Source organism: Ixodes scapularis, unplaced genomic scaffold (genome assembly GCF_016920785.2).
Source record: "Ixodes scapularis isolate PalLabHiFi unplaced genomic scaffold, ASM1692078v2 PGA_scaffold1__304_contigs__length_218370807, whole genome shotgun sequence".
NCBI lineage: Eukaryota > Metazoa > Arthropoda > Arachnida > Ixodida > Ixodidae > Ixodes > Ixodes scapularis.
In genome coordinates, this window is record NW_024609846.1 from 16,593,971 (window position 1) to 16,607,056 (window position 13,086).

Below are 13,086 nucleotides of genomic sequence, written 5' to 3' on the forward strand. Positions count from 1 at the left end.
GCGGGTGCATGATAGCTGACGACATTGCAGACGACAAAATGAACTCCCAAACCATCCACCCGATCATTGGCAACGAAGAAACCGTTCCGTTTCGCGTTTACGGGAAGGATGGTGAGCCTGCAATTGACGGCGGCTTGCCACTTTTTGTCACGGCAGGTAAGTGACCGGTACTCTTGTCAACCCATGCAACAAGTAAACTGTCTCGTGCGTGTTCTAGGCAGGGTCTGGGTCCAAATGGCGCCCTCAGAACTCTCCACGGACGTTACCAAAGACGACGATGAAAGCGGAGGAAAATTTTGGGAAGACAACAAGGCGGAATATCGGATAGAATTCCACAAAAATACGAAAGGCCCTGGAGCAAAAACTAAAACGCAATTGTGGAAAAAGTTAGCCGGACGCCTCAACGAGGCATTTCAAAACAAGTCCGTCAGGCACCTGCAAGTCGGAAACAAATGAAAAGCGTTGGAGTGGGCTTACAAGCAAACGAACAAGTGAAACGCGACGTCTGGAAGTGACCGGGTGACGTGCAAACTCGAGAGGTCATGAACTTTGGCTCAGACGACCGGGATCATGACGTGTGCACGCTTGCGAGCGCCGGTTTCTCAAAAATAACCGCTGCACCCAAATTTCCGTAGGAAAATTGCGATGTTCGAAAGTGCTGCATCAAAAAAAAAAAAGAAAAGTTTTAGTTTAAAAAAAAAAAAAAAAATTACGCATATTATTATTTAACAATTTTCGGAAATTTATCAACTTACGTTGCAACGAAAAAACCAAGGGGGACTCATTTGTAACGCTAAATATATTGCGTGCCGTCGTCAATCTTTTTTTCGACGTGCAAGTTATGATAGTCAATTAAAGAGGCTACCTTTATCGTCAGGTAATTATTTTCAGTCGTACCGATTTATTTGAGAATGTTCGTGCAATATTCAAAAATGTTTTTTTTTTTTTGGCAATAGAATAAGTTGCAAGTACCTGAACCAAAGCCTGCTGTCTGAAAAATATGTGTTTCTATTTAGCAATAATGTAAGGAACTGATAGTGCACTATATCAAGTTTTGCAATTTAATTTTATTTTGTTTGTCTTCCCCATTAAATCCCAATAGAAGCCTTTAAATAATGGAGGAGGGGTAAACAATCAAGGTAAGTCTGTTTTAAATGAATACTACATTTTTGAACACACGTGAATCACCTATTAAACAGCAGTATGGACAGTTGTGATACAGCATATCTAAAGCATCTACTTTTCTTATTTCCAAATGATGTGCTTAGGACGACTAGTTGAGTTTTGAGAGGACGGTGTGTGGAGAGAGAGATAGGAAGAGCCAGCAGAGAGTATGTGCTGTTTTGCAGGAAACTAATAAATTTATGTTCGCAATCATATAAAACATAGTAAGTTTCTTTTCTATTTTCAAAGAAAAGAACTTATTTTATCTCTTCATGCAACACTGCTAGTGGCGTCCTAATTAGGAAGGGTGAAACGATCAGCTTGGTTTTGTGCGGCATCCAGATATAGCTCCAGACCAGTGATGCACATTTTAGCTGAGAACTAATGGAAGTATTATACACTATGGGTTTAGTTTTTATGTGTCCTTATGAAGGCGATAAAGGTCTTTTGGCAACTTTTCGCAATGGTGTATATGTCTGAGACTCCCATGATAAGATGTAAATAATATTTCTGTCAAGATATTTGTATATAGTGACAGCTCCAAGTGATGTGCTGAACAGTGAATGATCAAACTGAGTACTTCTGTAGTAAACTCAGAAATTTAGTTTTGCTATTGTTGATGTTCATCAGCCATCCTCAACACCTTACCAAACACTCAACAAGTCACTTCGTAAAAGGGTAGCGAGATACATTAAATCTTTTTTTCTGTAAGTCACATGGTCCTCCGCATATACGCGAATAGTGGCGTTAGAAAGTATGGTAGGTGGTTTATGTGGATTGGAAATAGTAGCAGGCCCAGCTCTGTTTTCTACAGTGGCAGTGTGCCTGGTATAAATAGCCTACAGGCGGATGTGTGTAAATTTTCATGTCACGTGCTGCACATACTTGGTTTTATGAGCAGCTCTTATAGTATAGACAATACGCCATTTCTCAAAGCGAAATGTTATTTCTCAGTTGTTTTTTAATGAAATGTCACCATCTTTTATGACCTGCTGTATGGAGGAATGAAATCAATGGTCTCTCAGATAAGCAGGTTAAAAGTTGAGTCTTTATTCTTGTGCATGTTTATTTCAAGCGACCTTGAAGAAGTGCTCGAAAAGGAGCACATTGTCAACCCAATGATCCTGCTTGGCCCTGGATAAGTGCAGAGCCATGGACAGTGAGTGACTGTTAATTCACGTAAAAACCTGTCTCAGAACAAGAGGGACATACTGGGGGGTTAAGGGAAGCCTAGATTGGGAGATGGCAACACTTCCTGAGACAATAGAAAATCGCGTCTTCTTAAGGCTTTTAAGAAACATTTGGATTAGATAAAAAGGCATGTTGGTACTTTCTAATTGGGTTTACCGCATCATTTTGCAAAAACTCATATCCTTCCCATCATATATTATTTTAAAACACTGATAAGTTTGAAATGTAGGTTAAATGAAATGCCAATAAATCTATGGAATATTGATTGGTTCGCACTCGAATCTACTTTCAGTCATAACTATTGAAACATTTCAGTGTAATATATATTGCGAACACTTCAAAAATTGTGACTACCTAGCTAAAAAAGGGTGTTTCTGATATTAAAATCCCTACTTGGCTACTTCATTGTTGGTAAGGACCAAGCTTCTGAAGTAAGCGTGGAAAGAGTTAGGTAGGTAAAATTATATTAGTAATAAAAAATCACAAGCATGATTGATAAGTCTGAGCATAGCAAAAAACACGGGCCGATTTATTTGCATGGCCCCTCATGTGAAGCAACTTGAGGCAGTGGATTAGTATACGCATAAGATGTTCAGGTTTCACTCCCACCTCTTCTTCTAGATAACGATGTGGTCAGACATGGAGCAGTGAAAGTGGATTCAATCTCTTCATCCTCACATTGTCATAACATTCTACATTTGTCAAAGAGTGATTTCGAAAACTTACATTAAATTATATTTCTGTAGCAAAATTTTGCTCAGAAAAAGGCAGAGACAACGAATTGATGTGAAGCGCATTCATTGATTTTGCAAGAACATTTTACTTCATCAATCATAACATTTATGCTCTTAGTCGTTGAACTTCTGTATCAGTTCTGAGCTACTTCTGGAACTTCCTAAATCATATCTGAGGTGTCATAATCAACATGGTCATAGTAACCAAAACTCATGTCATTAAACAAGGCTCGTCCAGTGTGGGTCTCAGGAAAGTACACTTTAGCCGTTCTTGGTCCGCATGAGTACTTCAAATATAATTTGCTTAGCAAAGTATATTGTATGATCTAAAGATGCCAGCGTATTCATCACAGCTGGTAGCCATAATGACCTCATTAATAGAGCTAACTTGACTTTGACTGTTCCGGGTACGAGGGACCAGAGCGTTCATGAATTAATATGCGCTTAAGGATGCTTGGGCCTCCATTCAGTTTTGTGGCCGTTAAGCACGCTGTACCACATTCCAATTGTGCGCTGCAAAGCAGCCCACCATAAAATGTGAAGGAGCCAAAAGAAACAAGTAGGGGTCTGCATGGTGGCAAACCCTTAAGGCAATTGTAGCCAGAGTGAATATATTTATGGTTCACAAAATAATTAACCTCACACTATCTCACAGTACCAATATGTAAAATCTGAAGCCACACTTTTAGAGGTCAGGAAGTCTTTTTATTCGAGAACAATACTTTAATCTCCCTACCGAAAAAAACATTCAAACGGGTGGCAAACTGGTAAATCAAACGGGTGCAAACTTGTCGACCCGTTTAGATCAAACGTGATTATGGGATACGGGTAGCCGTTTGAAACGGTACCCGCTCGAAACGGTACCCATTTGATACAGGTGCCCGTTTGATACCGGTGCCCGTTTGATACAGGTGCCCGTTCGACCATGCACGTGACCACACGTTTGAACGTGCCATTCGAATCGGGAAATTATGCGCTAGCCCTAAACGGGGATCGTCTTGTAGGTTGGTAATCTTAAACTTATTTAAAAGGCGGTGTCTATTCTACCGGCAGCCGGCAAAATAATTTTTCCGAAATTCTACCGGCAGTCACCTCCCATTGGCTGCCTGAAGTCACGTGACACCCGCGGGCAATTTGGCGCCCGCGCCACATGTCCGCCATAGTTTACGTCGTACGGGCATGCCGTGCTGTTGAGTGCTCGTGTTGTGGGTTCTTTTGCCCATTTGAGGATGTCGGGACCGTTGGAACCAACTTCCGACCAGCCCCAAGGGGCCAACGACGCCGTAATCGCCGTAGGCGAGCGCTTCGCGACATTTGAAGCGTTGGACGAGAGGATGACCAAGTTCAGCGACGCGAACTGCGTTCAACTCTGGAAGAGAGACGCTCGGACTATTGGAGCTGCAAAAAAGCGCGCGGGGAAGATCGCATCCAGGATGCCCGAAGAGCTCAAGTACTACCAGTTACGCTACTGCTGCATCCACGGTGGCGCGAAGTTCGTAACCAGCAGCAAAGGCGCGCGAAAATCATCGTAAGTCTTTTCAAATTATACTTTTTCGAACTGCGTAACGTTACGTCGAAAGTTCCGCCTTCCCTGGGCTTGCGTGAAAAAGGGGAGCCATTCACTTGATCGAACGACGTTTTAGCGACTGAAACGCAACCACGACGTTTCATCGAATGATCACTGAGCGAAGTTACGTGGACATCTCGGATTAGTTTCTTTTTGCAATGTGCCGCCTTGTCTGTCGCCGCGAAGCGGTGTGGACGGGTGGTCCGCATGTGTTTACACGCGTCCCAGTGATACACGCGCGACAAAATGTTCCGAGCGGCAGTGATACACGCGCGGCAAAATGTTCCTAGCGCGGCGAGAAAGGGGGGGGGGGGTGCGTGCGTGCGTTAGTGCCGCCGTGCTGGGTGTTTCTCTCGGTATATCCGCTGCAATCATGTCGCTTCCGATTGAGAGTGGATAAAACAGCTCGGATTGGGTCGCTGTACGAGCCGGAACAGTACAGGGCGGGGGGGGGGGGGGGGGGGGGTGATTTTGTTCCTTCACGATAAAGCCTAAATGTACCACCTCATATTGTGCATTTCAACCGTTCTCCTACGCTTTTCTTGTCGCGATCTAGGACCCCAAGTTTCATCAAATATTTTTGTTTTCTCCACTCCCCCCCCCCCCCCCCCCCCCTCCAACCACTTTGTTTATCTAGGACATTCAAGAAGGATTGTGGCTTCAATGTCTACATCGCAGCAAACAAAGAAGGCAGCCACCTGGAGGTACGATCCCTAACCCTCGAGCACAATCATACAGTTGTACCAGAATTCTTCAAGCACCTGCCCCAGCAAAGGCGACTCCCTCCTGAACTCCAGGCCAAGGCCCGTACTCTGTTGAAGCTCAAAGCCAACAAGATGATGGTAAGGCAAGAGATGCAAAAAGAAAGCGGAAATGCTATTCTACTGAAGGACCTTTCAAATATTGCTGCGAAGGGAAAGGACGCCAAAGAAAGGAATAACTTGCCTGAAGTTGTCCGTGCCCTGCAAGAAAAACATCACGCAACTGTCCGTGTGCTGACAGATGAGAACGATGAGTTGCAAGCGATCTACTTCCAGGATGATCAGATGAAGAGGTCATTTCAGGACTGCCCAGAAGTGCTATTTATTGATGCCACTTACAAATTGCTGGAAACACGAATGGCTTGTTTTCTGGTAATCATTGAAAACAGCAATGGTGAAAGTGAAATTGTTTCTGTTGGACTGTTCACAACCGAGGATGCTGGAACACTTCGTTGGTTCTTTGAAGCCTTCAAGTCTCTGAACCCAAAATGGGAGTCAGTGAGAGTGACCATGGCAGATAAGGATGTGAAGGAGAGGAGTGTTGTCAAACAGCTCTTCCCATCATCAGCACTGCACATATGCTCATTCCACACGCTGCAGGCTTTCCGTCGGGAAGTTAGTGTCATGAAGCTTGGCGTTACAAGAGTAGAACAAGAAACAGCCCTAGATATCCTGCAGCGCATGGTATACGCTAAGAGTGAAGAGGAGTATCAGGAGCTCTACGCCCTGCTACAGACGTCCGCTGCAAGAGCAGTGGTGGAGTATTTCGATGACAACTGGCATACCATCCACGAGGAGTGGGTGATGGGAAGGAAATGGCTGTGTGGCAACTTCTTTAATGCAACAAACAACCGTGCAGAAAACATGAACTCAAAGTTGAAACAGCTTGTTGAACGCTTCAGTTCCCTCGAAATGTTTGTGGAGAGGTTTTTCACAATGATTCACGCTCAGCGAAATGAGAAAAAACACAAAGCAGCAGTTATGCTGCAAAAGCAAAGGGTGGACACCGCCAGTGACGAGGCAAGCGAGCTTTACTCGAAGCTACTGACACCATACGCCTTCAATCGTGTAAAAGAAGAGCTTTGCGAAGCAACTCGGAAGATGAGCGTTGATGCACTTGCCGACGCGCACAGATTTTCTGCCACAGCTCGAGGGTGCACGTGCACCTTCAGACAAGCAATGCTGCTGCCTTGCCGCCACATTTTTACGGTAAGAGATCATCTCGGCATCTCAAAATTCGAGAAAGATGTCTGTGCAAAGAGATGGTTTCTAGATGTTTATGTACAAAGTTGTGGGCTCACGCAGAACAATGAATGTGCCGGGGAAGAACTGGTGCAAGTAAGCAGTCGCAAGGATGAAAGAATCCTTTCAGCGCATCAGAAATTCAGGAAGGCAGCTGCCATTGCTTCAACGCTAGCTGACCTTGCGTCAGACTGTGCAACTCCAAGATTCAAGGAGAGGCTGAAGGTCCTCGAGAGCATACTCCAATCCTGGAGGCATAATGTTGAAGTCACTGTAACATCCTGTGCTCCATGCACAAGCAATGGAGTAGACACACAAAGCGAATGTCTGTTAGACCAGGTAAGCCAAGCTGCTGCTGGCGAAGGCGCACAGGACAGTGCAGAGTCAAGTGATCATAGCAAGCAAAACTGCGCATCACGTGATGTCACGCAAAGGAGAGGTGCTGCTGGAGATTGTGTCACTCAAGGTCACAGCACACAGATCTCGGATGCCCTGGCAAAGATCAAGGTGCCAGTAACCAAGAAAAGCTGTGGTCGGCCAAAAGGCCAGATGGTTACCGTTATTGGACTGCCAAGAAAGCGCAAGAGGACATCCACTGAAAGGCCTTATGCAGAGCTTACAATGAAGGAAAAAAAATTGAAGCTGCTCACATGGCTAACAGGAACACAAAAGGCGGCAGAAGCAATGAAAGGAAAGCTGCTTGACGAAGACACAGTCGAACAAAGGCCAGAGTGTGTTCATAGCGGCATTCGTGATGACAATATTGACATCAACTTAGTGCGGCGTTTTTTTACCGATGACGCGTGGCAAGCTGTACAAATGGTCATGGGCATGAAGAGACAAGAAAGCTGGAAATGCAATGAGTGTGAAACACATTTGGACGACCATGACTCAGTGATGTGCGACTGGTGTTTGACCTGGAATCACCTGCCATGCGTTGGCCTCAGGAAGCAACCGAAGACAAAGCTCTGGAAGTGCAGAGTGTGCAGTGGCTTTGCACTTGGTAGTGTCCCTCCATAGTCATAGGCGGCTCTAGTCATTTTGAACAATATTGTGCAATCCTGCGTCATCATTTTGCTTATAATGGAAATTATGTTGTGCAATACTGCTTGTCATTTTGTGTTTAGTCATTTTGTTAGTCCGAAATATGTTGTGCAATCCTGGTGTTCTAAAGCCAATCATAATAAGTTTTGATGTTTTAATATTTTTTCAAGACAAAGCTCTGGAAGTGCAGAGTGTGCAGTGGCCTTGCAGTTGGTAGTGTCCCTCCCTAGTCATAGGTGGCTCTAGTCATTTTGAACAATATTGTGCAATCCTGCCTCATCATTTTGCTTATAATGGAAATTTTGTTGTGCAATACTGCTTGTCATTTTGTTTTTAGTCATTTTGTTAGTCCGAATTATGTTGTGCAATCCTGGTGTTCTAAAACCAATCATAATAAGTTTTGATGTTTTAATATTTTTCCTATCTGTCTCATGTCTGAAAATAAATTTTGCAAGTGCTTTTTTGCGATTGGTAACTGCTTGTATGCATATTTTTTAAAAGAGGACCAGTATCTCTCTTGCGTGAAAGAACAGCAGTTTTACGTCAAAAGTTCCACTAGCCTACAAGATTACAAAGGCTATGTTCAAGCCATTTAATACCAGATCACACATAATGGACCTTTTCCGAGAAGCGTTCTGCGCACGCGCGAGCGCCCGATGTTACGCGGCGGAAGTCGGAACGAAAAATCGAGGAAATTCGGAAGGAGGCTGTATATCAGCGAGTAGAACACGTAACTGCAGCATACATATAATTGTGTTACACAAAAAAAGAACGTCTACGGAAAGGAAAACACGACGTTTGGGTGGACGCTACGGATGCCCCTCTTTAAAGTCGCGTTGGGCAGGCTCCGCTGCTCAGAGAGCGAAGAAACTGGTAGCGTAGCTCCCTATATCGATTGGTAGCGCAGGTAGGTCACTTCCTCGATTTTTAGTTCGCGCAGCCACCGCCTGGTGCCGTCGGTATGTGGAAAAGGTTCATTGCCCGACATCAATTTTGTTTAATGCAAGAGCAGAAATGCAGCTTACTGAGCCAAAATAAATATAAGGTCATAAGAAAATAGGTATTTTAATGGCGGTTGCCGGTAAAAAAATTATTCCAGTACTTTACCGGCAGGTGCCGGGAGGAATTTAGAAAGTTATTCTCCCGGCTGCCGGGACAATACAAATTTCATTATTTTACCGGCAGGTGTCACGTGACTTCAGGCAGCCAATGGGAGGTGACTGCCGGTAGAATTTCGGAAAAATTATTTTGCCGGCTGCCGGCAGAATAGACACTGCCTATTTAAAACGTTCCGAAACTCATAAACCTATTTATAACATGGCGGAAACACGTAGAACAAATGTGCTCACGTAGGTGCTTGCAAATGGACAGGAAAACAGACACAAAAGATTGTTTTCAATTCTCCTCAAAGTTTTTTACGTCTTCTGTAGACAAGTACAAACATGCAAGCAATCTGTGAAATGTGAGAGGCACTCTAAGCTTTTATATAACTGAGAAGATATCAAACCAAACAAGGACCGCGTTAATTCTAGACTATGAAGGTAGACTTTCGGGAAATGATTCGCCCGGCTTCCGCGAGAATAGTGGCTGCATAATTATATAGATAATCTGGAAGAGTACGAGTAGAAGAACGGTCAATCGTTGCCAAGAGGTAGGTTGCAGTGCACTTACCATAAAAATAGCGGACTTGAAAGATGTAATTCGTGATATTTGTCGAGACGGTCAAAGCAGGACAACCACACAAACACAAATGAGAGGGAACGGCTTCTTGGAAGTTTCAACACGATGTGGCGCACAAGCTGTCACTTGCCGAACGCAACCAAATCGCAAGAATTCCTGACTTCTTTGAAGAATCGCTTGTTGCCGATATAGACGTAGGACTTTTCGAACACTGATAGCTTTGGCGCGCATCCAATACGTTTTCGAGAGACATCCTAATAGGACCGCAGGGTTAGGCGACAGATCGAAGCAGGTGGACGCGCGAAGTTCGAGCTGGAGCTGACAACAAGCAGACAAAGAAAAAAGGGGCTGCTAGGCACACCCTTCCGGATCTTATCAGCGTGTAGCTCGCGCGCAGCTGCGGGTCACGTGACGGGTGACAATAGAGAAGGGAGGGGGCGAGGACCACAGGGACAACCCCTCTCCCTCTCTCCAGGCATCCTAGTGAGATGTGTTTTAATAACCTCGGAAAATAAAAAAATAAAAAAACGCGCGCGCGCATTTTGGCGCGCTTGAACGTTGGAAATGGCGGCGGGGCGGCCAGAAGCTCGGCTTGCGCTCGAGCGAAGAAAGTACTCAGCGCGAGATCGCAGTTTGACTGCTGCAACGGCGGGCGTGCTCTCGTAATGCTCGATGTTCTTGCTGCCGCGTGTACGCGTGCTACCTTCGCTGCGTCTTGAATTAAAGTGAAACGGAGTCTAGACGTACATTCTTTCACGCGGTCGCGTCTTCTGCGAGAGAGATTCGAGCTGAATAAGTAAATTGAGGCAACAAATATGGAAAAAGTTTTAAAGTTCTGTCAAAAACATCGCCTCACCAACGTCACGCGTTTACGTAAAACAAGAACAGAAAAAGGTGTTAGTTTTAGTTGCAGTATAAGCGAACATCAGCGCAATTGAAATATAAGTATAATTACTTGCATTACGCGGACGATCTGAAATCGATGAACCGGCGCTCCTAGCCTTCCGGAAACATTGGCTGCCACGGCTGAAACGCTAGGCGTGCCCACGCCCCCGATCTGTACGTTCAGTATCAAATAGGCTCCGGAGAGCCGTTTGATTAACCGGGTACAGTTTGCGCCATGGTCACCGGTTTGAGCAAACGTGCGACAAATTTGCCCAAACGAGTCGCCCATTTGCCCAAACGAGTCGCCCATTTGCCCAGACGAGCGACCCATTTGCCCAGACGAGCGACCCGTTTGCCAAAGGAGTGACCTGTTTCTCCAAATAGGTGACCGTTGTGGCTCATACGGGGGACCCCTTTGAGCCATACGGGCGACCCCTTTGACAAACTGGTGACCGGTATGGCTAAACTGTTACCGGTATCGACCCGTTTATTTTCATAGAGGCGCCAAATGGTTTTTTTTAGTAGGGGCTCTTCTCACAAAATTCATCAAGTTGTTCCTACGTTACAACCTCATGTTTCTTTATAGTTTAATTTCTGTTATAAAAAGAATAGATATATTTTGTGCTGTCCAAAGTGTGTTACCTGTGGAATGAAGTGCATATATGTACTAACAGTTAGCTTGTACAATTTGCCTACATTGGTTCACATCTGTTCAGTGCACGAAAGTGCAATTGTGAAACAGTGCAAAAACACTTGAGCATTGTGCTTTCAGCATATGTTTTATGATGGACGCCCCGCACGCTTTAAACAAGGCAACATGGACTAAGTGTGAAATATTGCAAGAGCTAAAGATAAATCAAATACGTTAATTGATAACAAACATCTGCCAGGTGCATACAATACTATGCAAGGTGAAAGCAAAGCCGTCATGCCGGAAACTTCTCGCCTGCATCTGTTAATGCCTTTGGGTGTCACTGGTGTATATTAAAACAACACTACTTGTTACAGGTTTAAATGTACAGAAGTATACACACAAAATGACGGAGCAAACGTGGCCCGCAGCCGAGATCAGCCTGCCAGCATTCCAACTGTCCCGTGTCCGCTGCACGCTGTCCCACCGGGCGGCCGCCCCGTACGTAGTGCTAACTGCTGCCACAACACCCTTCCCCCACAAGTCCGTTGTTATGGCGAATAACGCTGCGGCGCCTTTCGGACTCTCGTAGATTTTCGGAGGGCTGGAGACTGTTGAGCTACTGGAACCTCTGGGCGACAGTTGCCTGCTGGGCTGACGGACAGCCCTGGTTTTTCTGTGATGCCGGACCGGAAGTCGCTCGCACGCTCCACCTGCACATCTGGAGCTGCCCCATCTGCCTCCTCTAGTTGCTGCCCGATGTACTGCGGCAGATGCTCTCCCGATTCGTCATCCATTAGTTTAGCCTCCGTGACCCGAGGCCGCAGGTTGTCTCCATGACGGTTCTAAACTGAACTATCTGTCAGCTGAACCTCGGCCGACGATGCGCTGGTGGTCGCCCAGCAATCGCAGGTACCCAACGAGGTCCCGGTCTGAAATTCCTAGCCCAAACAGCATCTCCCGGCTGGGATACCGGCTCTGCTCGTGCTGACCGGTCACTGAATAGTTTTTGCTGCAACTGTTGAAACTGCACTTTGCCCCGAAGATCCGGCCGCAGTAAGTCCGATGCTGTCTTCAAGCGCCAACCCATGAGCAGCTCTGCTGGGGTGCGTCCGGTAGATCATGTGGTGTTGTCCGGCACGTGAACAGCACTCTTGCGATCTGACACTCGAAATCCCCAGGCGCAGACTTCTTGAGTTTCTTTTTTACACTCTGTACTACCCTTTCTGCGGTGCCGTTCGAGGCTGGATGGTATGGAGGGATAAGTATTGGTTTGACCCCGTTACGGTCCAGAAACAACTTGTACTGTGCGCTTGTGAATGCGGGACCATTATCACTCACTATCACATCCGGCAACCCATGACTTGCGAAGATGAACCTCAGGCATTTCACGGTAGCCTCTGCCGACGGTGACGTCACGCGGACTACTTCCACCCACTTGGAGAACGCGTCCACCAACACCAAGAAGTAGACACCTTGAAAAGGTCCCCCGAAATCCACATGGAGACGTGATCACGGACGCTCCGGGAAGGGCCACGGTTTCTGCAGCACTGCCCGTGGAGCCTTCCGATACACTCGGCAGACTGCACATCTGCCCACTCTGGCTGTGCTGTCATCATTGATGCCCGGCCACCAAACGTGACCTAGGCCCACGAGCTTCATCTTCTCCACCCCCGTGTGACCCTCGTGGAACAGATCCAATACTGCCGCTCGCAGCGAAACTGGAACCACCACACGGTTCCCCTGTAGCACGCAGCCGTCCATCACCGAGAATTCCACCATGCGGTTTACAAATGGCAACCACTCAGCTCCGGATGGTGGAAGGCGGCCAGTCCCCAACGCCGTACGTAACGATGCCAGCACTGGGTCTCGGCCAGTCGCCGCCTCCACTACTGCGGCAGACAGAACCTTTGGGTATGTCCCCTCGAGCATGAATACATCTAGGACTCTTGACTCCTCCAACATTTTGACTGGTAGTGGCAGTCGACTCAGGGCATCTGCATTACCCACACTGGCACCTGGCCTGTAGGGCAGCTTGTATTTGTAGCCACTCAGTGTCAAAGCCTACCGCAGTATCCGCGGTGAACTCTGGAGCGGAATGCGGCAATCGAGCCCTATCAGACCTAACAATGGCTTGTTGTCTGTAAACGCTTCAGATAACCTCCCCCGACGTATTGGTGGAATTTC

General features: G+C 46.3%; 1 protein-coding gene across 1 annotated transcript; it reads left to right on the forward strand.

The window, feature by feature from the left end:
- Nucleotides 1–4,272: 4,272 nt before the first annotated feature.
- On the forward strand, nucleotides 4,273–7,258 carry LOC120850861 (zinc finger SWIM domain-containing protein 1-like). The gene is made up of 3 exons (XM_040223528.2): nucleotides 4,273–4,617; nucleotides 5,294–6,998; nucleotides 7,133–7,258. The coding sequence occupies exons 1-3, from the start codon at nucleotides 4,319–4,321 to the stop codon at nucleotides 7,256–7,258; spliced, it is 2,130 nt and encodes a 709-aa protein (XP_040079462.1). The 5' UTR covers nucleotides 4,273–4,318.
- The last annotated feature ends 5,828 nt before the right edge of the window (nucleotides 7,259–13,086 follow it).